Source organism: Anabrus simplex, chromosome X (assembly GCF_040414725.1).
Source record: "Anabrus simplex isolate iqAnaSimp1 chromosome X, ASM4041472v1, whole genome shotgun sequence".
Lineage (NCBI taxonomy): Eukaryota > Metazoa > Arthropoda > Insecta > Orthoptera > Tettigoniidae > Anabrus > Anabrus simplex.
Genome location: NC_090279.1, coordinates 160,204,232 through 160,226,536, shown reverse-complemented (window position 1 = coordinate 160,226,536; position 22,305 = coordinate 160,204,232). Strand labels below are relative to the sequence as shown.

Below are 22,305 nucleotides of genomic sequence, written 5' to 3'. Positions count from 1 at the left end.
CAGTGCAGGGTATGACTAAATAATAAGAATTTTCTAATTGATTCACAGGGAATATGGATTCTCTCTGTAGTGTACAGTGTTCAGCCTGATCAATTGCCATGAACGTTCTCCAAGTTTTACGATCTTCAACATTTTGCTTCAGTCACATAGTGGTCTGCACCCGTATGACCTGTTACATGAATGAGTTTCAAGATCTTCCAGTTGGATTTTTCCCTTCGATAAGACTACTTCACTTGTGAGTGACGCCCCGCATGTCCCCACCAGGAAAGATGTCATTTCCGGATGGTTAGTAGAATTGATCTTTTTTGCTTAACTTTATCAAGGACTTTAACATTTGACACTTTTTCAGTCCAAGAAATTCTCAACACTTTAGGATAGCACCACATTCCAAATGCTTTCAGGTGTGCGATTTCTACCTGGATTATATTGCCCTGAATTACCATTAAATCTTCCATAGGACCAGTTCTAAGACCAAAGTTCAGTTCGACAAGGACAACTTTCATCATATCCCGTTAGCGATATGATTGTTGCAGATCCAGCGAAGAAAGGACGTGCCTGCATTTCCACGCTTATTAAATGAAATCCAGCTTCATAATTTAAGTTCAGATTTGGTAAGAGTAAATAACACTTGCATTCATGAGTAAATGCATGTAGATTATAGGAAATGTAGGAAAAATTCATACTCATAGGATAGAAGAGTACAGTAGAGAAACTACTTATACTTCAGCATGAAGTTTGTACCTGCCGTACGTCAAATCCATGGTTGATATAGATATTGATTACCATAGGGAACCTGAAATATTTGTCCCGAATGAGCACATTTATAACACCAATATAGTTGGTCCATTATTGGATTTTATAAATTTAAAAATAGTGTGAAAAAACATGGAATGTTACAACATGGCTAAGAGAAAAAACACAATCGAGTTGAGACAGAGGATAAGAACAGAAAGTAGGCTACAATACAGAGCTGGTAGTGAAATAAAATTATTTTTCTCTTAGCCATGTTGTAACATTCCATGTTTTTTCACACTAGTTTTAAGCCTATTTTCATTTTATAAATATAAATGTTGATTCTTAGGGTGCCATATATGTTAAGGACAACACTAGGTTCAGGGCCCTGACCTAACTTTAGGCTAAGATTTATTTTTGGCTGACGATGCTTACGACTGTTAAGCGAAACATGTCTCATCTTACAACGCCTGTTGTAATGTTTATTTCCTAAATATAGGAAAGATAAGTATTGGAAAGGTGGTGTTAACTATTATTCTCGTTTTAATGTTCATATCTGATGTCCAATACGGTCTACAATGAGATTTATTACTTGTAATTCACACTGTACATCGTTAGGGCATATATCTGATCTTGTGCCGCTACGCGTCCTAACGCAGGAAGACCGAGTACGAAATTATCTTTACGCGTATTGCCAGAAGTGCGTTTCAATGGGGTAATCCATTACCTCGAAACAAGAGGGAAGCAGCTGCGGTGCGCTCAATGTGGTAAAGCTGCCAGGAAACAGTGCAAAAAATTTAACGTTGGCTGCCACGTCCTTTGCTTCGAGGCATTTCACTCACACTAAACCAGACTGGATGGCGAAAAGAAGAGTGTAACCTCAAAATACACACTAAACTATTTTGAAGTTCTACTTGTAACTTTCCTTTTTTGCTATTTTCAAAGTGATCATACTTGCTTAAAATTTGGTATTGTGTGTATAACAAAACTACAAACGTACGAATATTGTCCTTTTATTTTGAAACAGTGCCTTATCTAAACTGAGACAAAGCTGTTCTTCATTTATGTTTTGAATCACATATTTTGTAATATTTTGTGCTTATTCAACACTTGTGTGACTAATATTTACTAAGTGATTAATTATTACATTCATATGAGCTTAAAATGCGAAGAAAAGTTCCTTTATTGAGCATGTCTTTTACCCTACCCGCCCATGCTCACTGTCGACATATGTCGACATGGTAAATCTCCGCGAAAATATGTTAATGGAACCTAAAGTCATAACCCTTTCATTTAGATTACAAACAATTGTACTTACGAAATATATCGCAATATTCCACAGAAAAATAATTTGGGCAGATACGGGTTAAAAAAGTGCTGGTCTTGTTGATATGTGAAGTATTGTGTAAAACATTCATGTTTTTATTGTTGGTTTTGAAAGCTATTTTAACGCCTTGTTTCTTGAAGATATTGGTTAACTTGTAAATATCATTGTTGAACGTGAAGGTGGAGAATGTTAGAGATTTTGTTATTTCTTTTTTGTGGGTAGTTTTAGGGCGATGTTTGTATTTATTGATTATCCTTTCTATAAAATGATTGCTGAAGCCGTTGAATTTTGCAATACCATGGATTGTGTTCAGTTCATTCTTTAGATCTTTCTTGGACATAACTATGCTAAAAGCTCGATGAACTAGGTTATTGTATGTAGCTTGTATTTTGGGATTGGGGGTGTACTGAATCTTGGCGAATGGTGGAGGCTGTTTGAGTAGGTTTTCTGAATATTTTATAACTGAAAGAATCTGAGTTTCTAGTGATAATTAAATCTAGAAAGTTAATTTTTTGATTTGATTTGGATTCTAGTGTGAATTTGCTATGAGGATCAATATTGTTGAGTCTTAGGTGGGTGGTGGAAGCGTTAATTGATTTTTCGTCCATGATTACGAAAACATCATCAGCATATCTGGCCCAGAATTTTAACAACACAGAGCACCTTATTTGTACTTTTATTCCAGAATTCTTAGGATGTATAATGTATTAATTATTACTCACCTATATCACACGTAACATTTCATTTTCATTTGCAACATTTCAACCACACTTCATATTGTAAAATTATATTTTCATAAGGCTCTTACTGCTAGAAAACATGTTTTAGGATTTCTCCAAATATTGTGTATGTTTTAATATGGCTGATGATGACCCTGAGTAGGGTTGAAACTAGTCCCATGTAATCTAAAACCAGGCGAGTTGGCCGTGCGCGTAGAGGCGTGCGGCTGTGAGCTTGTATCCGGGAGATAGTAGATTTCAATCCCACTATTGGCAGCCCTGAAAATGGTTTTCCGTGGTTTCCTATTTTCACACCAGGCAAATGCTGGGGCTGTACCTTAATTAAGGCCACGGTCGCGTCCTTCCAACTCCTAGGCCTTTCCTATCCCATCGTCACCATAAGACCTATCTGTGTCAGTGCGACGTAAAGCCCCTAGCAAAAAAAAAAAGTAATGTAAATATTGTAAATACAACTTAGTATTGAATAGGTGGAAAACTCTACTGTGCATTATTTGTATGTTATCTCAGTTCAATATGGACCCAAAATATGAAGTTCATAACCCTTAACTATGCTTAGTACCCACTATGTGAGGGAAGAACACCACAGGATAGTGCGGGTCCTTGTGGTTAGTCCATTTATGTGAGGAATGCCATGGGTTAGCATTGCCTCTATAGGTTTGCGTTGTCTGTAAATAGCACCTCAGTGTGCGAAACACCATAGGTCTGTGTAACATGTGCGAATTTCATTACCTGTGAGTAGTACTGTAATGTGTGGAATACCACGAGTCTACAATGGTTTTGATTAGTACCACAACATGACAAATAGCATGGTTCTATTTTGCTAGCGATAAGTACCATTATGAGGGGCCGATGACCTGGATTTTGGACCCGTTTCGACTATACAAGCCTCATTGATTCAGTGTTGTGCTTTAGAAGCAGTCCCTTGGTCAGTAATACTATTGTTTAATGCTCATTTCTGGGAATGTGGGGCATTGTGCGTCAGATCCGCTGATTGTTTTAACTTCATATCCATCCATTCATTCTTCGTCCTCATGTTTTTGAATTCTGGTCAATGGAGGATTATGAATTTTTAAATTGTCATAACATTTTGTCTAATTTCGTACCATTAGGGGCCGATGACCTAGATGTTAGGCCCCTTTAAACAACAAGCATCATCATCATCATCATCATCATCATCAAATATGTCAGCCTGGTGTCTGTAGATTTACTGGCATGTAAAAGAACTCCTGCGGGACTAAGTTCCAGCACCTTGGCGTCTCCAAAAACCATAAAATTAGTTAGTGGGACGTAAAGCCAATAACTATTATTATTATTATTATTATTATTATTATTATTATTATTATTATTATTATTATTATTTCTTTAACTTTCAGGGGGCTTGATAGCCAAGTGACCACAATTGCAGTCCTCATGTCTGCAGCACTGATAACCCTCACGAGTAGAGGAAATGCTTTGACACAATCAAAAGATCAGGGTATGGTATGCCTTGAGTCTGCAGCTTATTATTGGGCCAATTTTCTTTCACGATACCATCAACACAGAAGGTTACTGCATTGAAATTCTGGAACCTTTCGTGGCCCAACTCAATGAGCATCAGATTGAGGATCAAATGTCAGATTTTTACTACATATTTACTGTTTTGGACACTCTGTATTTTATCTTAAAATTATATGTCCACTTTTTATATGAGCAAAGCCTGCGTGGTGGCCATGAACGTTTAGGCTTCAAGTCTTTATTTTTCTGACACTGTGGTTAGCCTGTTGAAATCAGGTTAATGGAAAAAAAGTTCCACCAGATTGTTGTCCAACAGGGTAGCAGAGGTGAGGGTTTAATCACTAGTTTGCATGTCAAAATCTGGGTACAGTTTTCTACATCTCTGCAGTGCTCATAAGATGCTGTTGATGGTGATTCTTCCGCCAAATGGAAAATTTAAGCCTTGATATTACTCGACCGGAGTAGGCTGTCTTAATAAACTTCACCATACTTGGTTGTGTTTGATCCAAATTTACTACTATAACAACAGAATCCTGTGAATCAGGGCTATGAATAGGTCAACCTTGTCAATACAGTTACATACACAAATATATACAGTATAACTTATTTATTACGTATCACACCAAACATGTTTTGAGAATTGGCCAGTTCTGTTTCTCAGCGGCCTTCAAACAAGTTCCAAAATCCAAGGACTAGATCCTAAAACACACTATTTACACTAAAATATGTGCTCACACTAAAAACTTGTACAATATTGCAATAGCTCCCCATTTGGTCTGGTCTAAAAACTTTCCTGTTGCAATATTGTGTATGTAACTGTATTGACAAGGCCCTGTTTCACAGGATTCCATTAAGGAATAGGCTATGCGCCTGCACAAAGTTTCACCCTCTCCCTACCCCTTTACCATCATTACACACTGGACACAGAAACACATACCCTCACGTAACAATCTTCTCCTCTGAGGCAAAGGAGCAACTTATTACTGCCTCATCAAAGTTGTTGTGCACAAATAATGAAGATTGCAAACCACCCATTATCACAGCCATTGGACTTGTATCCAAGAACACACTAACACAAATCTTTTGTGAAAAGTACTAAGAGTATAAGTCAAAATTTACCCATTTCTTGATTAGGGTAACTTTGAATTAATCTTTTCGGCTTTTATAATCTTAGGAGTACAAGTCAGGTCTCGTGTCATTACTGAACTATATTATAGTAATATAACAATGTGTGAAGCGGCTTCTGGTGACGAATGAAAGTTTAAATGGCTCTCCTGAAAATCAACTTTTTTGACTTAAACTCTTAGTACTTTTCACGAAAGAATTTTTGTACGAGGTAATGAGTTACGTAACCAAATTTATATACTGTATACAAAAAGAAAATATCTAACCTCCCTGTCAAATTGTTGACAAATTTTTTCATTGCATTCAGTACAGTTGTTTTATGTTGCAGCTTATCTTTGTAAAGGAGTACACAGTTGCAGAAGGGAAAGCATTCCACGTCCGTCACTTCTGCTGCTACGAATGTGACGATCCTCTGGCTGGCAAGCAGTATGTGCCTGTTGATAACCAGCCTGTCTGCCTGGACTGCTTTGACCTCAGATATGGGAAGGTGGGCCTGATTTTTATAACAAACAGCTGTTGCATATTTCTGACATATATTCTGCAAATTTTGATCACATTTCAGCATAAAATATTTTGTAAGATTTATTGGTAATGTTTCTTCTTCTTCCTTTGTTCTCCTTTCCCACCTTCCAAACACTTTATTGTAGACTGGGCCTCATATTTTCCTTAGTATCCTCCTCTCAAATGCTCAGATTTGTTGTTGGAAGGTTAGTGGTAACACACGTGTTTCGCATCCATACAGCAATACAGGTCGCACTAAGGTGATGTAGAGATGGAATTTATTTTCTTGTGATATCAGCTGCAATTTGAGCAGGTTATTTTTAAACTATAGAAGATGGAATGAAGAAGAGCATCCAGCTATAAAAACATGCCATAAATTTAATCTCACTTCATCCCCGACCCCATTTCAGGAAACTGAGCTAAGAGACATGCATTTAAACTATAAAAAGACACGAGTTGTTATCCTCTGTCTTACTTCCTTTTCCAGCTCACTTCTACTCAATATTTGAAGGTTTCTAGTTGTTCAAAATTGTATTCATATCCTAGGATAATCATCATCTTCATTCCCGTTTCCAGCTTCCCAAGTCGGGTTGTGAATCGAGGACCTCCATCGCTGCCTGTCTCTCCACCACTCTTCTCCTTTTTTAAGTACATCTGGTTTTCCTCTCCTCTTCTCTATGCACTCCTACACTGAGTCTGTCCATCTCTTTCGGGGTCTTCCTCGTGGTCTCTTTCCTGTTAACTTCTCTAAAAAAACTTTTTTGGCACACTCTCTTCTCCCATTCTCATCCTATGCCCATACCACTTTAGCTTTGTTGTTTCTATCCTGTCTTGAAGTTTCAAGATTCCTGTCCTTTTCCTTATCTTTTCAGTTCTAATTCTATCCTTTCTGGTCTTGTCCTCGATACCTCTTAGGAATTTCATCTCCACTGCCTGTATTCTACCCTCCTCTTGTTTTGATGTAGTCCACGATCCAGCTGCACAGGTTGGATATAATACTTTCTTAGATCTCTTCGGGACATCTTGGTTCCATAAAATACCCCTTACACTCTGGTAGAAGCTGTTGGCTTTTATTCTTTTCCCAGTTTCCTCGGTCTCTTTCCATCTTCTGTGATCACACTTCCCAAGTAGTTGAAACTTTTAACCACTTCCAGAATTTTACCATTCAATTTTATCTTTCCTCGTCCTTCCTTCCTTCCTTCCTTCCTTCCTTCCTTCCTTCCTTCCTTCCTTCCTTCCTTCCTTCCTTCCTTCCTTCCTTCCTTCCTTCCTTCCCCTTGTCATCACTATTGTTTTACTTTTCTCTGTGCTTACTTTTATCCCAAATTTTTCTATCTTGATTCCATACATCTACTTGTTTTTGCACTTCCCTATCATCATCATCTTCCATATCACTATATCATCTAGAAACAACATGGCTTTTTGTTGCCTGTCTTCCCAATCTCTGTTTAATGTTCTTATGAATTTCATCCATGACTATGATGAAGAGTATGGGGGATAGTACACTTTCCTGTCAGAGACCAGTTTCAACTTTAAACCATTTTGTTCTTCCTATACTAGTCTTCACACTACTAACACATTTTTTGTACATAGCTTTTATCATTTGCACTTCCACTCTGTTAACTCTTTTCTTTCCTTAATGTGTCCCATATCAACTGTCTGGGCACACTGTCGTAAGCTTTCTCAGTATCAATAAATGTTATCCCTTTGCCTTTTCCAAACTCCCACCTTTTCTCCATCATATTCTTAATGTAAAGATCAGGTCAAACGTTGATCTGTCTTTCCTAAAACCATACCGTTCTTCTTCCATTTGTCCTTCTAGCTTCCTCCTACGCTTCCTTCCAATACTCTATCAAAGATCTTAGCTACATGGGCAGTGAGGGTGGTCCCTCTGTAGTTATTACATTCCTTTTTTATCACCTTTTATAAATATCGGTATAATTAAACCCTTTCCCCACTCTTCTGGGATCTCTTTCTTCCTCCAGATTATTCTAAATATACAGCCACTGTAGCCCTATTGGTCCTGCTGCTTTTATAATTTCCGTAGTTACCTCATCCACTCCTGCTGCTTTACCGCTCTTCATCTTTTGTATGGCTTCCTCTGTTTCTAACATCGATATCTCCTTTTCTTGTTCTTCTACTTTCCCCATTGTTTCTTCTTGCTCCTTCTCATCTACCAGTTCACTATATTTAATACCGTATTTATGCGAATAATCCCTGCACCCTAATTTTAGGAAGGCTCATTTTGAAAAAAATAAATGAAATAAAATTCTTCCACATTTCATATCACTCCGCGAGTTCCACATGGTCTTTGCGCAAATATGAACGTGTAAATGTACGGATATAGTTGCTTTGCCTGAAAATATTTGAGAAATACATTATCACTGCTATAAAATATATTTGCCATGAAAATTATCAAGTAGGCCTTGGTATTTCATTAATCTGAACTTGCAGTAGGCTCCATTTCCTGTAGATCGAAAGATCCGTTCTCTTGCATCACTAGTATCCTCTCCTAAATTACTTACAAATTCGTTACACACCACATCTAAAACACTTTCACACACGGTGCTTTCTTTACGCGGATATTAACACGATCGGTGGTGGATAATTTTTTTTTTTTTTTTTTTTTTTTTTTTTTTTTTTTTTTTTTTTTTTTTTTTTGTGCAATGTAAACTAAACAGTTGAAATACACACCGGCGAACTCGGATGTTAGTTTTGCGATATGGTAAAACCTCGTTAATTCAAAGTCGTTGGGATGCAAACATTGGACTTCGAATTATGTGATTTCGAATTAACTGCCAACTCATACTTCAGAAATGCCTTGCCGCATCAAAAAATATTCTAAGATCCGTCACTGTATGCAATTAACATTGATTCACAATTTAAACCTTTCAACTGAAATGGAAAAGAACTATTTCCAAAATGTATGCAACAAGGTGCATTTACAGTATTCAAATAATGCACTTTGATAACTCCCTGACAAACATAACCTCACGCAACGAAAGAAAAACAGGAGAAAAAAAATATTCGAAGACGAGAAGTCTATGCTGGCTCCCCTGTGTTAGTACTTTATTCACTGGATTACTGTACTCTATGCAATTATAGATGCCTTGTATTTGCACGGAAACTACCCGATGCCCTTAAAACATCATGGCTTGTCGAACTTTCCTATGATAAGGGGAGGAGGAAGTCTTTCGCTTCCCTCTGCTTTGCAACACAGTACAGTGACCTCATCTCCTTTTAAAAAGTCTGTTTGGGCTAGGCATAAAAAAATCCAATGCAGTTTCATTGGCATTGACAATATTGTTTGTTGCATACAAATTGATTATAATTGAGCCACGCTTTTTCGCCAATTGTCGGCATCGCCAAAGAGAATCGCCATTGTTCGTGGATTGTGCTTCTTCGCACACTGCCTGTTGCGTGATACTGTGGCGTTCTTTAAAATGCTGAATACAAAAGAATTACGATTTTACTTGAACTTAGCAGCTATGAAACAAACTGTCAACACAGTGAAGTGAGTGAAAGTGCGAAAAGCTATCTGTGCACGTTACGGAAGACGCATTCTATCGGGACACAGAGAAATTTTGAATTTAAATTACTGTGTAAAATACTATTATTTTTTTTTATGTAAAGGCAGTTTTAAATTAAGTCTGAATTGTTTTGCATTTAAATGGGGGTAGTTTTTCTTCATCTGTGGATACACAAAACGTAACTGTACACCCAATATCGAAAACTAGGTGAGCCAGGAGAGTGTTGCCAACATTGATGCAAATAAAACCCGCACCCCAGTTTCGTGCTTCAAATTAAAAAAAAACCATGGGGGGATTATTCGCGTAAATACGGTATTTAGCAATTCCGAGAAGTATTCTTCCCATCCTTTTAGTATGTCATCTCTTTGCGTCAATATCTGCCCTGTGTCAGTTTTTATAAATTTTGTATCTTCACTGTTTCTTAAACTATTCTTCACCAAACCATACAAAACCTTTTTACTTTCATTTATATCCTCCTGTAAAGTTTCTGTGAAACTTTCCCAGCTTGTCCATTTCTCTTCTTGTACTATTTTCTTACATACCTTTTTTACTTCTTTATATTTCTGCCAATTCTCTGTACTATTGCTGCCTATTCATTGCCTTCAAGCCATTTGTTTCTCTTTAACACTAGAACGGCCGTACTTTTCGTATACCTGTAAAGGCCGCTGGCGGTCATTTTGACCACTGCCGCTTACTGACATATATCTAGCAACCAGGATCTGGGAAACATGCAAATGTTCAATAATTAATTGTAAAACAACATAGTTAACCATTGGGATGTATTGTATACAGATCAATCCATTGTTAAATATTAATAATTGTTCATATTCTCTCACTTCTAATAGGAAACAATGAATTATATTGGTGGACTTGCTATTGAATACATTTGTGAAAAATGATAAAATAAGTCTCTATTTGTTTACAAGCCTATTTAGGCACTTGAAAAGCAATTTATGAAGTTATTGCCTTACACGAACATTTTCCACAGACTACTTTGTTGCACGAAGAACATGTGTCAGAGGTTTTGTTCTGTTTACCATTGGAGTTCACTTGACATTGTCATCGCTTATGACTGGCACATTGCACCTGTGTCTGAGGCTCAGGCTGAAGTGTAAGGATTTCAGTCAACCGGGATAATGTCTTCACAAAATCAGATCTTAGTTCTTATATTACTTCAAGAATATATCATGTCGAGAGATTCTCTGTCCCGTAACTTCCTTGTAGACTATCCATGAATTTATTGTTGCTAGATCGAGTACGTTGTAAAATACATTTACAAGGCCACCTTCGGCATCCAGCCCTAGTGGTGTATGTATGCGCCATTTGATCAGCTACATCCACACCATACTCAGTTCCGTTATAAAATTCAGTAGTACTAGGGAGCTTCTTGTTATCTTCACTGACTTGAACGCTCGGGTGTAGAGTGCTTAGCAGAAGCACATTCTTGTGCACTTTTCCTTGATATACTGTGAGAGTAGTGTGATCTTCCTTTTGAAGTAGGGCAATCTCTTGCAGATTCATACGTAGTGCTTTGATTGACTCCGGGATTTCCTTCCTCACTTGATTGATTGTTCCAACAATACTAGTTTTCTTCTCTTTCAGTCTCTCAGCCAACTTTACCGATGTAAAGAAGTTATCAGTGGTCACATTACGTCCTTTCATAAGGTATGGGTCCATAAGTTTCATGACAACATTTTGAATCATTGGCAGGTCACATTTAGTTTTCCCAAGATAAGGAAACTCATTGCACAAATACCTAGAATCAAAGTCTACCAGTAGCCAGAATTTTATGCCAAATTTATCTGGCTTGTTGGCCATGTACTGCATGATCCTGCATCGAGCTTTGCTGGTGAAGAGTTGTTCATCAGCTGTTACATTCGCTCCTGGTTTATAGCACCCATAACAATTCTCAATAAATCTATTCCAAATAGCAGGCGCCAAAGCAAATTTATCTGTCTGCAAACGAGTGGATCTAGTTTTACGGAGATCAGAGCGCAAATACCTTAGAATTTCTTTGAACCTGTTCCTTGCCATAGTGTTAGTGAAAACAGGAGGACCCCATAAAGAAGACCACATATGATCTATGGCTAGACTAGTAAGTTTTAAGCTTCACGGGCATATAACAAAGCAATAAAAACATCTAATTCTTCCAAAGAAATAGACCAATTATTATCTATTGTCTGTCTACGAGTTTCGGTCTCTGTGCACATCTTTATATGCTTCAGCATGGATGTGTCAATGAACAAACGGCAGGCACTAACCTTGCTATTAGTCTCTACGTTACACTTAGCATGAGAAGTATGCCCTCCTGCCTCTTTCAGTACATTCTGAGCAGCCATCTTTCCAGGGGCGTTCCCAATACTATCGATAACAGTCCAAATAGTTGTTCTATCTGTACCACATAACTGATCCTCTGGTGCAAATGAAGAAGACTTTACCAGTTCGTGACCTCTCCCACCTCGTCCCCTTCCTCTTTGAACAGGTGGCCCGCTGCTAAGAGACCATCGTCTGCTGCAAGATTGATCACGGCTGATTGAAGGAGTAACTGCGTCTATCATAGGTGTGAAGTCCACTGTGTGCATGTTTTCATTAGCCGAATCACTATCACTATCCGACATATTACCACACTGTTGAAGTATAAAATCCTCGTCGTCACTTATTACGTCTATATCTGATAATGTATCTTTGTCCCCTGATTCATCTTCTCCTAGCTTTTCAAGTTCTGCTAATAATTGAACAGGAATAAGTTTTTGCCGCCGAGCCATTATTACACACTATACTACACAAGGGACAGGCACTAACTCGTCCACTCGCAACCACTGCTAGAAGCATACTACAGTAGAACCTCGATAATTCGAAATCGGTTAATTCAAAATCCCGCCTAATTCGAAGAAACTCTCGTTCCCGGAAACATGAGATACAGTTTTGCATGTTATTTCAATTGTTTAATTCGAAATACGGATAATTCGTAATTCGAAATACAATGTCGGCCCCATTACCGAAATTCAGACTTTTAATTCGAAACTGCCTTTACATTTTAAAACAATAGTATGTTACAGAGTAATTTCAACTCGGGGTAGCTTTCTGCACTTACACTCACTTCGGTGGGTCTACAGTGCACTTCATGATTGCTAAGTTGAATGAAATCGGAATTCAACCTTTTAAGGAACGCCGTAATATCACGCAACAGGCAATGTGCGGGAAAAAAGAATCCGCGAACACTGGCGATACCGACAGTTGACGAAAAAACGTGGCTCATATAATAAATTCGTAGGCACCGAACAATATTGTCATTGCCGGTGAAACTGCATTGCTTTATTTTAATGCGAGCCCAAACGGTCTTATGGTTTTAAAGAAGAAATTGCCAGCCGGGAAATCGTACAAGTGTGAGGTATGGGGGTCATAGTAGTGCGTTGCAATGCACATGGAAGCGAGATACTTTATCCCCTCGTCATAGGAAAGTTCGATAAGCCACAATGTTTTAAGAGCGTCGGGCACTTTCCATGCCAGTACAAAGCATCTATAATAAAAATGCAAACAGTACAGAAATCAAAAAAAATAATGCATTTGCACAGGGGAACTGGCATAATTTATCCTCGTCTTTGAATTGTGCGATATTTTTTCTTTCGTTGCGTGAGGTTATGTTTGTCAGTGATTTATCCAAGTGCATTATTTGAACATTGTAAATGCACCTTGTTGGATACATTTCGGAAATAGTTTTTTCCATGGCATTTGGAAGGTTTAAACTGTGAATCGAGGTGATTGCATGTATTAATGGATCTTACAATACTTTATGATGCGGCAAGTGTTTACATTTCTGAAGTACGAGGAAAGTGCCATGGCGGGAAATCGTACAAGGATAGTGTCATAGAAAAGTTCGATTTTAAGGGCATCGGTTACTTTCTGTGTAAATACAAGGCATCTAAATGCATACAGTATAGTAATCCAATTAATAAAGCACTTGCACATGGGAGACAGCATAGATTTCTCCTCGTCTTCGAATCGTGCTTTTATTCCTTTCTTTCGTTGCGTGAGGTTATGTTTAGCAATCAGATATCCGAGTGCATTATTTGAATACTGTAAATGCACCTTCTTGGATACTTTTTGGAAATAGTTCTTTTTTCATGGCATTTGAAAGGTATAAACTGTGAATCAAGGTTAACTGCATGCAGTAACGGGCCTTAGAATATTTTGTAACGCGGCAAGGGTTGGTACTTCTCAATTGCGAATTGGCGGTTAATTCGAAATCACGTAATTCGAAGTCCGATTTTTGAGTCCCAACGACTTCGAATTAACGAGGTTTTACTGTATTTAGTTACATCATACACTCCTATAGCACCACTTGTAAATATATCACAAGAAGCAAGCAGTGAGCAGAATAGAGCTCTCCGCATCAAGGAAGTGAAGCGGTCGTTTTTTTTATGGCCTTCCTAGGTATAACGGACAATATCGGTGTTCCCTTATTATCTACGGATGTAATGTTTGGCGTGAATGTACATAACCCTAAAAGATTAAAAGTCACAACAGCACAACCTCGTGCATAAAAATGTACGAGCATAGAAATACCTTGAAATTCGCTAACGGTCAAAATGACTGCTCTGGCTGTTCTAGTGTTAACTGCTTCCTTTACCTTGCTGTTTTAATAAGGAGTCTCCTTTTCCTTTTTCCTCCCTGAAATTCTTCCACACACTTTACAAAACCATTTCTGAAACATGTCCATTACTCTTCCACACTGTTCACGTCATCTTTGGGAATTTCTTTCTTCAGATCCTCTTGAAACTTTTCCCTTATTTCTTTCTCTTTTAACTTCCATCGCTTTACTTATCTTTCCCTTTTTTCTATTAACTTTGTTATTTTACAAGTCTTAATTTGGCTACCACCACTTTATGGTCTCCTTCGAAATCTGCTCTTGGCATTGCTGTCACATCTTCCAGTTGTCCACGTTTCTCCTTCTCCACCAGAATAATATCAATCATTGTCTTTGTCTTTCTATCTCCCCAACCATATCCAGTTATTTTTTGTGAGTTCTTTTTTCGAAACCATGTATTGCCAACAATTAATCCATTCCTTCTACAGAAATCTATTACCAAATGTCCTTCTTCATCTTGGTATCTCTTCTTTTCCCTGCCTGTTGTTTCAACATGTGCATTTATGTCTCCCATTATTCTAACTTTCCAGTTCTTCTAGAAACTCTTCTAAACATTCATTTGCATTCCCCGATTGGAGTGCATAAACCTGTATAGAATTCTTGACTCCACTCTCAAGTCCAAGTCTAACTTTAATTATCCTGTCACTGATCTGGTCAATTTTGTCCACATATTGTACTAGGTCTTTTCTCAGTATAACAGCAACACCATTTGTTGCCATCTTTCCTCCACTCCATTATATTCTGTACCCTTTCTTCAATTCTTTTTGACTTTTCCCCTTCGATTTTGTCTCACTCATTCCCATCATTGCTGTTTCTTTCTTCTCCATATGCTCTATCAGTTCTTCTACCTTGCCATTCAAAGTCATGACATTCAATCAATCAATACTGATCTGCATTTAGGGCAGTCGCCCAGGTGGCAGATTCCCTATCTGTTGCTTTCCTAGCCTTTTCCGAAATGATTTCAAAGAAATTGGAAATTTATTGAACATCTCCCTTGGTAAGTTATTCCAATCCCTAACTCCCCTTCCTATAAATGAATATTTGCCCCAGTTTGTCCTCTTGAATTCCAACTTTATCTTCATATTGTGATCTTTCCTACTTTTATAGACGCCATTCAAACCTATTCGTCTACTAATGTCAATCCACGCCATCTCTCCGCTGACAGCTCGGAACATACCACTTAGTTGAGCAGCTCTTCTTCTTTCTCTCAATTCTACCCAACCCAAACATTGCAACATTTTAGTAACGCTACACTTTTGTCGGAAATCACCCAGAACAAATCGAGCTGCTTTTCTTTGGATTTTTTCCAGTTCTTGAATCAGGTAATCCTGGTGAGGGTCCCATAAACTGGAACCATACTCTAGTTGGGGTCTTACCAGAGACTTATATGCACTCTCCTTTACATCCTTACTGCAACCCCTAAACACCCTCATAACCATGTGCAGAGATCGGTACCCTTTATTTACAATCCCATTTATGTGATTACCCCAGTGAAGATCTTTCCTTATATTAACACCTAGATACTTACAATGATCCCCAAAAGGAACTTTCACCCCATCAACGCAGTAATTAAAACTGAGAGGACTTTTCCTATTTGTGAAACTCACAACCTGACTTTTAGCCCCGTTTATCAACATACCATTGCCTGCTGTCCATCTCACAATATTTTCGAGGTCACGTTGCAGTTGCTCACAATCTTGTAACTTATTTATCGCTCTATAGAGAATAACATCATCCGCAAAAAGCCTTACCTCTGATTCCACTCCTTTACTCATATCATTTATATATATATAAGAAAACATAAAGGTCCGATAACACTGCCCTGAGGAACTCCCCTCTCAACTATTACAGGGTCAGACAAAGCTTCACCTACTCTGACTCTCTGAGATCTATTTTCTAGAAATATAGCAACCCATTCAGTCACTCTTTTGTCTAGTCCAATTGCACTCATTTTTGCCAGTAGTCTCCCATGATCCACCCTATCAAATGCTTTAGACATGTCAATCGCGATACAGTCCATTTGACCTCCAGAATCCAAGATATCTGCTATATCTTGCTGGAATCCTACAAGTTGAGCTTCAGTGGAATAATATTTTCTAAAACCGAATTGCCTTCTATCGAACCAGTTATTAATTTCACAAACATGTCTAATATAATCAGAAAGAATGCCTTCCCAAAGCTTACATACAATGCATGTCAAACTTACTGGCCTGTAATTTTCAGCTTTATGTCTATCACCCTTTCCTTTATACACAGGGGCTACTATAGCAACTCTCCATTCATCTGGTATAGCTCCTTCGGCCAAACAATAATCAAATAAGTACTTCAGATATGGTTCAATATCCCAGCCCATTGTCTTTAGTATATCCCCAGAAATCTGATCAATTCCAGCCGCTTTTCTAGTTTTCAACTTTTGTATCTTATTGTAAATGTCATTGTTATCATATGTAAATTTTATTACTTCTTTGGCCTTAGTCTCTTCCTCTATCTCGACATTATCCTTGTAACCAACAATCTTTACATACTGCTGACTGAATACTTCTGCCTTTTGAAGATCCCTACATACACACTCCCCTTGTTCATTAATTATTCCTGGAATGTCCTTCTTGGAACCTGTTTCTGCCTTAAAATACCTATACATACCCTTCAATTTTTCACTAAAATTTGTATGACTGCCAATTATACTTGCCATCATGTTATCCTTAGCTGCCTTCTTTGCTAGATTCAATTTTCTAGTAAGTTCCTTCAATTTCTCCTTACTTCCACAGCCATTTCTAACTCTATTTCTTTCCAGTCTGCACCTCCTTCTTAGTCTCTTTATTTCTCTGTTATAATAAGGTGGGTCTTTACCATTCCTTACCACCCTTAAAGCTACAAACTTGTTTTCACATTCGTCAACAATTTCTTTAAACCCATCCCAGAGTCTGTTTACATTTTTATTTACCGTTTTCCACCGATCATAGTTACTTTTTAGAAACTGCCTCATACCTGCTTTATCAGCCATATGGTACTGCCTAACAGTCCTACTTTTAAGACCTTCCTTTCTATCACATTTATTTTTAACTACCACAAAAACAGCTTCATGATCACTAATACCATCTATTACTTCAGTTTCCCTATAGAGCTCATCTGGTTTTATCAGCACCACATCCAAAATATTTTTCCCTCTGGTTGGTTCCATCACTTTCTGAATCAGCTGTCCTTCCCATATTAACTTATTTGCCATTTGTTGGTCATGCTTCCTGTCGTTCGCATTTCCTTCCCAATTGACATCTGGCAAATTCAGATCTCCCGCTACAATCACATTTCTTTCCATGTCGTTTCTCACATAGCTGACTATCCTATCAAATAATTCCGAATCCGCATCAGTGCTACCCTTTCCCGATCTGTACACTCCAAATATATCAAGTTGCCTATTATCTTTAGAAATGAGCCTTACACCTAGAATTTCATGTGTCTCATCTTTAACTTTTTCGTAGCTTACAAATTCTTCTTTCACCAGAATGAAAACTCCCCCTCCCACCTTTCCTATCCTATCTCTACGATACACACTCCAGTGCCGTGAGAAAATTTCTGCATCCATTATATCATTTCTCAGCCATGATTCAACTCCTATTACAATATCTGGTAAATATATATCTATTAAATTAATTCTATTCCTTTCTTTACAATACTTCTACAGTTCAACACTAACAATTTTATGTCATCCCTACTTGATTTCCAGTTCCCTGTTCCCTTATCACCGCTCCCTAGGCCATCCCGTTTCCCTGAATGTACCTCCCTATTACCCTTCCAAACAAATTTCCTAACTTATACGTACCACTGCGGTTTAAATGAATGCCATCCGAGCGCAGATCCCTATCTCCTACCCACCCATTAGGATCTAGAAATTTCACTCCCAGTTTCCCACATACCCACTCCATAGTCTCATTTAAATCCCCAATCACCCTCCAGTCAGTATCCCTCCTACACAGTATTCCACTAATAACAATCTCCGCTTTCTTAAACTTCACCCGTGCTGCATTTACCAGATCCCACACATCTCCAACTATGTTGGTACTTATATCAGCTTGCTTTACGTTGTTGGTACCAACGTGAAACACTACCACCTTCTCCTTCCCCTCCTCCCTCTCTTCTACTTTCCTCAACATCTGCCTCAACCTAATTCCTGGATAACATTCTACCCTGGTTCCCTTTCCTCCACACACTTTCCCCACGTGTCTAACGATGGAATCCCCCATGACCAGAGCCTCAACCCTACCCACCTCTTTTGATCCCCTCCCCTCCTGGTCAGCCCTATCTTTCCCGATAGCTGCAGAAGCTACTTCCTCCTCCCTTTTCTCCTTCCCATGACCCTGTTCCACCTGTCTTTTCCTATCCTCTACTCTACATTTCCCTTTCCTACCTTTTCCCTTCCTCCTACTTCCACGCATCTCAGCAACAGTTCCCTTTCCCTCATCTTCCCTCTGTTGTTCTACCTGGAGTGACTCGTACCGATTTCGCACAGACACCTGTCCTGAATTCTGCTCCTGAATAGAGCCCTTGGCCTGCAATCTCCTTCCCCTTAGAACATTAGACCACCTGTCTTCTACAACTCCTCCCTTTCCTTCCCCTCCCTCTTGTACACCTACTGTAACCTGTACATTGTTTGAGAGAGTCCTATCTTCCTTCCTGTCTTCTGTGAGAATCCTAATTATCTCCCTCAAACTTTCCAACTCCTCCCTCATACCCCTCAATGCCTCACCACACCCACAATAAGTACACTCGCGCTCCTTAGCCATTCTTTACGGGGGGAAATTTTTAAATTAAAAAATAAAATAACTTATTTGCAAAAAAATAAATGAACGGAGGGATATATTGTCTGGGATAGTACACAACAATAAGGTAATTAATATACGACTACACTACAATACTACTTAGTCGTGCTCTATTTTTTTATCCTACAACCCCTAACAGGATAAAAGCTGCTGTTAATTACTGAATATCGAAAGTAATACACAAGAACTACACAATTCCAAACTGCAATTAAGCCTATCCTAATTTGACCAATATTTTAGTAAGAGTTTCTACGGATACCTCTACTACACCAGTACTACAAAAATATTTTACAATAATAAAATAAGCACACTAAATTCCAATAGGATATTACTCGTATACTACTGTACAGTACACTACAGTAATTTTTAAACTTCTTTCAGACGTATCCTAATTACGATACCGGTACCGTACCGTATGTCACTACTAAGCACAACAGAAATGAAATTTGCAAGAACTACTGTACTCAAAGATTACCAACGAAGCTAAATGCTTAGACACATTGATAATACCGATTCTTGTGATGTCTGGTAGCCCACTTTTCATAGTTACCCCTGAGCACCGGGAACTGTGCGTCGCTTCAGGGGGCGCCCTAGCATTTTCCGAGGCCTCAATTCACTCGAACTCATTATATAGGTTGTTTGTACGATGGTTTTGCCACTCCCAAAAGCATTCTATTACCTTCTGCCAGGTTCAAATTAGGCCACCCTTAACATGTAGTCAGACGCCTTCTGTACCCGCTCCTCTGGAGTATAGACGCTACGGGTTTGCCCCTTCCGCCATCTCCATACCGAAGTCCATCTTCTTCGCCGAAGATGTCGTTGAGGTCTTCACCCATTACCCAGGGCAAGGGCCCTCCATATTTATGACCCCTGGAGAGAGGGTGTCCCAGTATTTTAAAGCCCCCTGGAATTAGGCTACCTGTTGGTCCGCAGGTTGTATTGGGTATTTCAACCAGTCCTACATACTGTAGGGACCCCCTATCCGCCGCCTGAGGACGTGCTCTGTTGGTGTCAGGTTCCCCTGGTTACTTACTGGAAGTTAACCCCACCCACAAAGGCTGAGGTTATTTGCACAGCCTAGGATAATATACATCCTAAATACTTGAAAAGATCCAACTGTTCCAATTGTGTATTCCCTACCTGATATTCATTCCTCTTAGGTTTCTTCCCTACTGAGATCACTTGGTCTTGGAAATACTAATGTTCTTATCATTCCTTATGCATCTCTTTTCAAGCTTGAAGATTGCAGGCTTTTAACAATGTCTGCAACATTTCTACTCAGCTGAATACCTAACTCCATGTTATGCTTTTCAGTAAATGACCCATGTAAACAATAAGGATAAAAGATTACAGCCTTGTGTAAACCCATAACTATTTTGAACCAAGAACTCATTCTGTAGTCAGTTCTCACTGTCAGCATAAATGCTTTTGATTGCCCATAATAATCTACCCCTGACACCGCAATCCATCAAAATGGCCAGCACATTTTCTGTTGGTGCCTTCTCTAGATCTACGAAACATAACTGTCTACAGTTCTCATTATATTTTTCCATAACTAAACAGATACTAGGCCTAAATATCTGGTCCTCGCAGCCCCTCCGTGGTGTGAAACCACATTGGTTTTCATCCAATTTACTCTCTGCCATACATTGCATTATCTTTTCTAAAATGCCTCTGAACACCTTGCATGGTTTATTAATCAATTAAACTCCTCAATATTTGTTGCTAGTCTTCCCATTCCCTTTCTTATTTTTCTTCTTAGGACGCAGTCTTCCCACAAAGGTTGGCGATCCAATTTATTATGATTACTCGCAAAACAGCAACTCAAAATATTTCAGTAGAACTTTTTTATGTGGCCACACCATCTGAGGCAGAAGTCTTGAGATTTTTCCAGATAGGTGCAGCCTTTTGTTTGTTCTGCATGTGTTCATCCCTGGCCCAGCCGAGTTTCATCAGTCCAATCAACCAGAGGAGCATTTTCATTTCCATTGGAAACTGGAAACGGGAAATGAAGATGATGTATATAAAATTTGTACATCACGCTGGGTTGTTGCCAGTATTCAGCTTCCTATAGTGCAACTCGATGGACAACACAGCAGTATATTTTTTATTTCAAATATATTGGCATATATTGGCACATGGTTCATGTTTGTGGGTTACTGTAGTCACGTCCTAGTAAGTGGTCCTGAGAGTCGGGATACCAGTTGCAATGGAATGAGAGTGGGCATCTCGGACATATTCTGAGTCATGGCCCTCCTTGTGCTCAGGCGGCTAGGACTATACAATTCACAGGTGTTTCATAACCCGTTAGAGGAGAGATCCTCACTTGGACTATGTGCAAGTAGGGTAGCATCCTGCTTCATGAATTTACCGAGCTCAGAACATTTTAAGCAAGCCTCGGACCTATGGGAGTAATGGAGTCCCACTCCCACTTGACAGGCGAGGGACTCCTTGGAAACAACTTGGCAAACGAAATGGAATTCGATGGGGAGCTATCAATATTAATGGGGCTTATGGAAGAAAGAAGGTAGAACTGGCTGAGTCAGCAAAGAGAATGCATCTGGATGTGCTAGGAGTAAGTGATTTTCGGGTAAGGGGAGATAACGAGGAAGAGATAGGAGATTATAGAGTGTACTTGACGGGTGTTAGAAAGGAAAGGGCAGAGTCTGGGGTAGGGCTCTTTATCAGGAATACCATTACACGCAACATAGTTTCTGTTAGGCACGTAAATGAGCGAATGATGTGGGTAGATTTGTCAGTTGGAGGAATTAGGACAAGAATTGTGTCCGTGTATTCACCATGTGAGGGTGCAGATGAGAATGAAGTTGTCAAGTTTTATGAAGCATTGAGTGACATCGTGGTCAGGGTTAACAGCAAGAATAGAATAGTGCTAATGGGCGATTTCAATGCGAGAGTTGGGAATAGAACTGAAGGATACGAAAGGGTGATAGGTAAATGTGGGGAAGATATGGAAGCTAATGGGAATGGGAAGCGTTTGCTGGACTTCTGTGCTAGTATGGGTTTAACTGTTACGAGTACATTCTTCAAGCATAAGGCTATTCATCGCTACACATGGGAGGCTAGGGGTACCAGATCCATAATAGACTATATCTTAACAGACTTTGAATTCAGGAAATCTGTCAGGAATGTACGAGTTTTTTGCGGATTTTTCGATGATACAGACCACTATCTGATCTGTAGTGAACTAAGTGTCTCTAGGCCTAGGGTAGAGAAAGTGAAATCTGCCTGCAAACGAATAAGGGTAGAAAATCTCCAGGACGAGGAAATTAAGACGGAAGTACATGGATATGATTAGTGAGAAGTTTCGAACAGTAGACAGTAAGCAGGTTCAGGATATAGAAAGTGAATGGGCGGCATACAGGGATGCTGT

The 22,305-nt window shown here is 38.9% G+C and overlaps 1 protein-coding gene across 1 annotated transcript in view; it reads left to right on the top strand.

Annotated features, from left to right (window-relative positions):
• The window catches only part of Tes (Testin), a 96,119-nt gene that overhangs the window by 61,797 nt on the left and 12,017 nt on the right, over window positions 1-22,305 (top strand). The window contains exon 11 of the mRNA XM_067159024.2: window positions 5,747-5,905. Coding sequence (XP_067015125.2) covers window positions 5,747-5,905 — 159 coding nt within the window. The remainder of the gene's footprint in view (window positions 1-5,746; window positions 5,906-22,305) is intronic.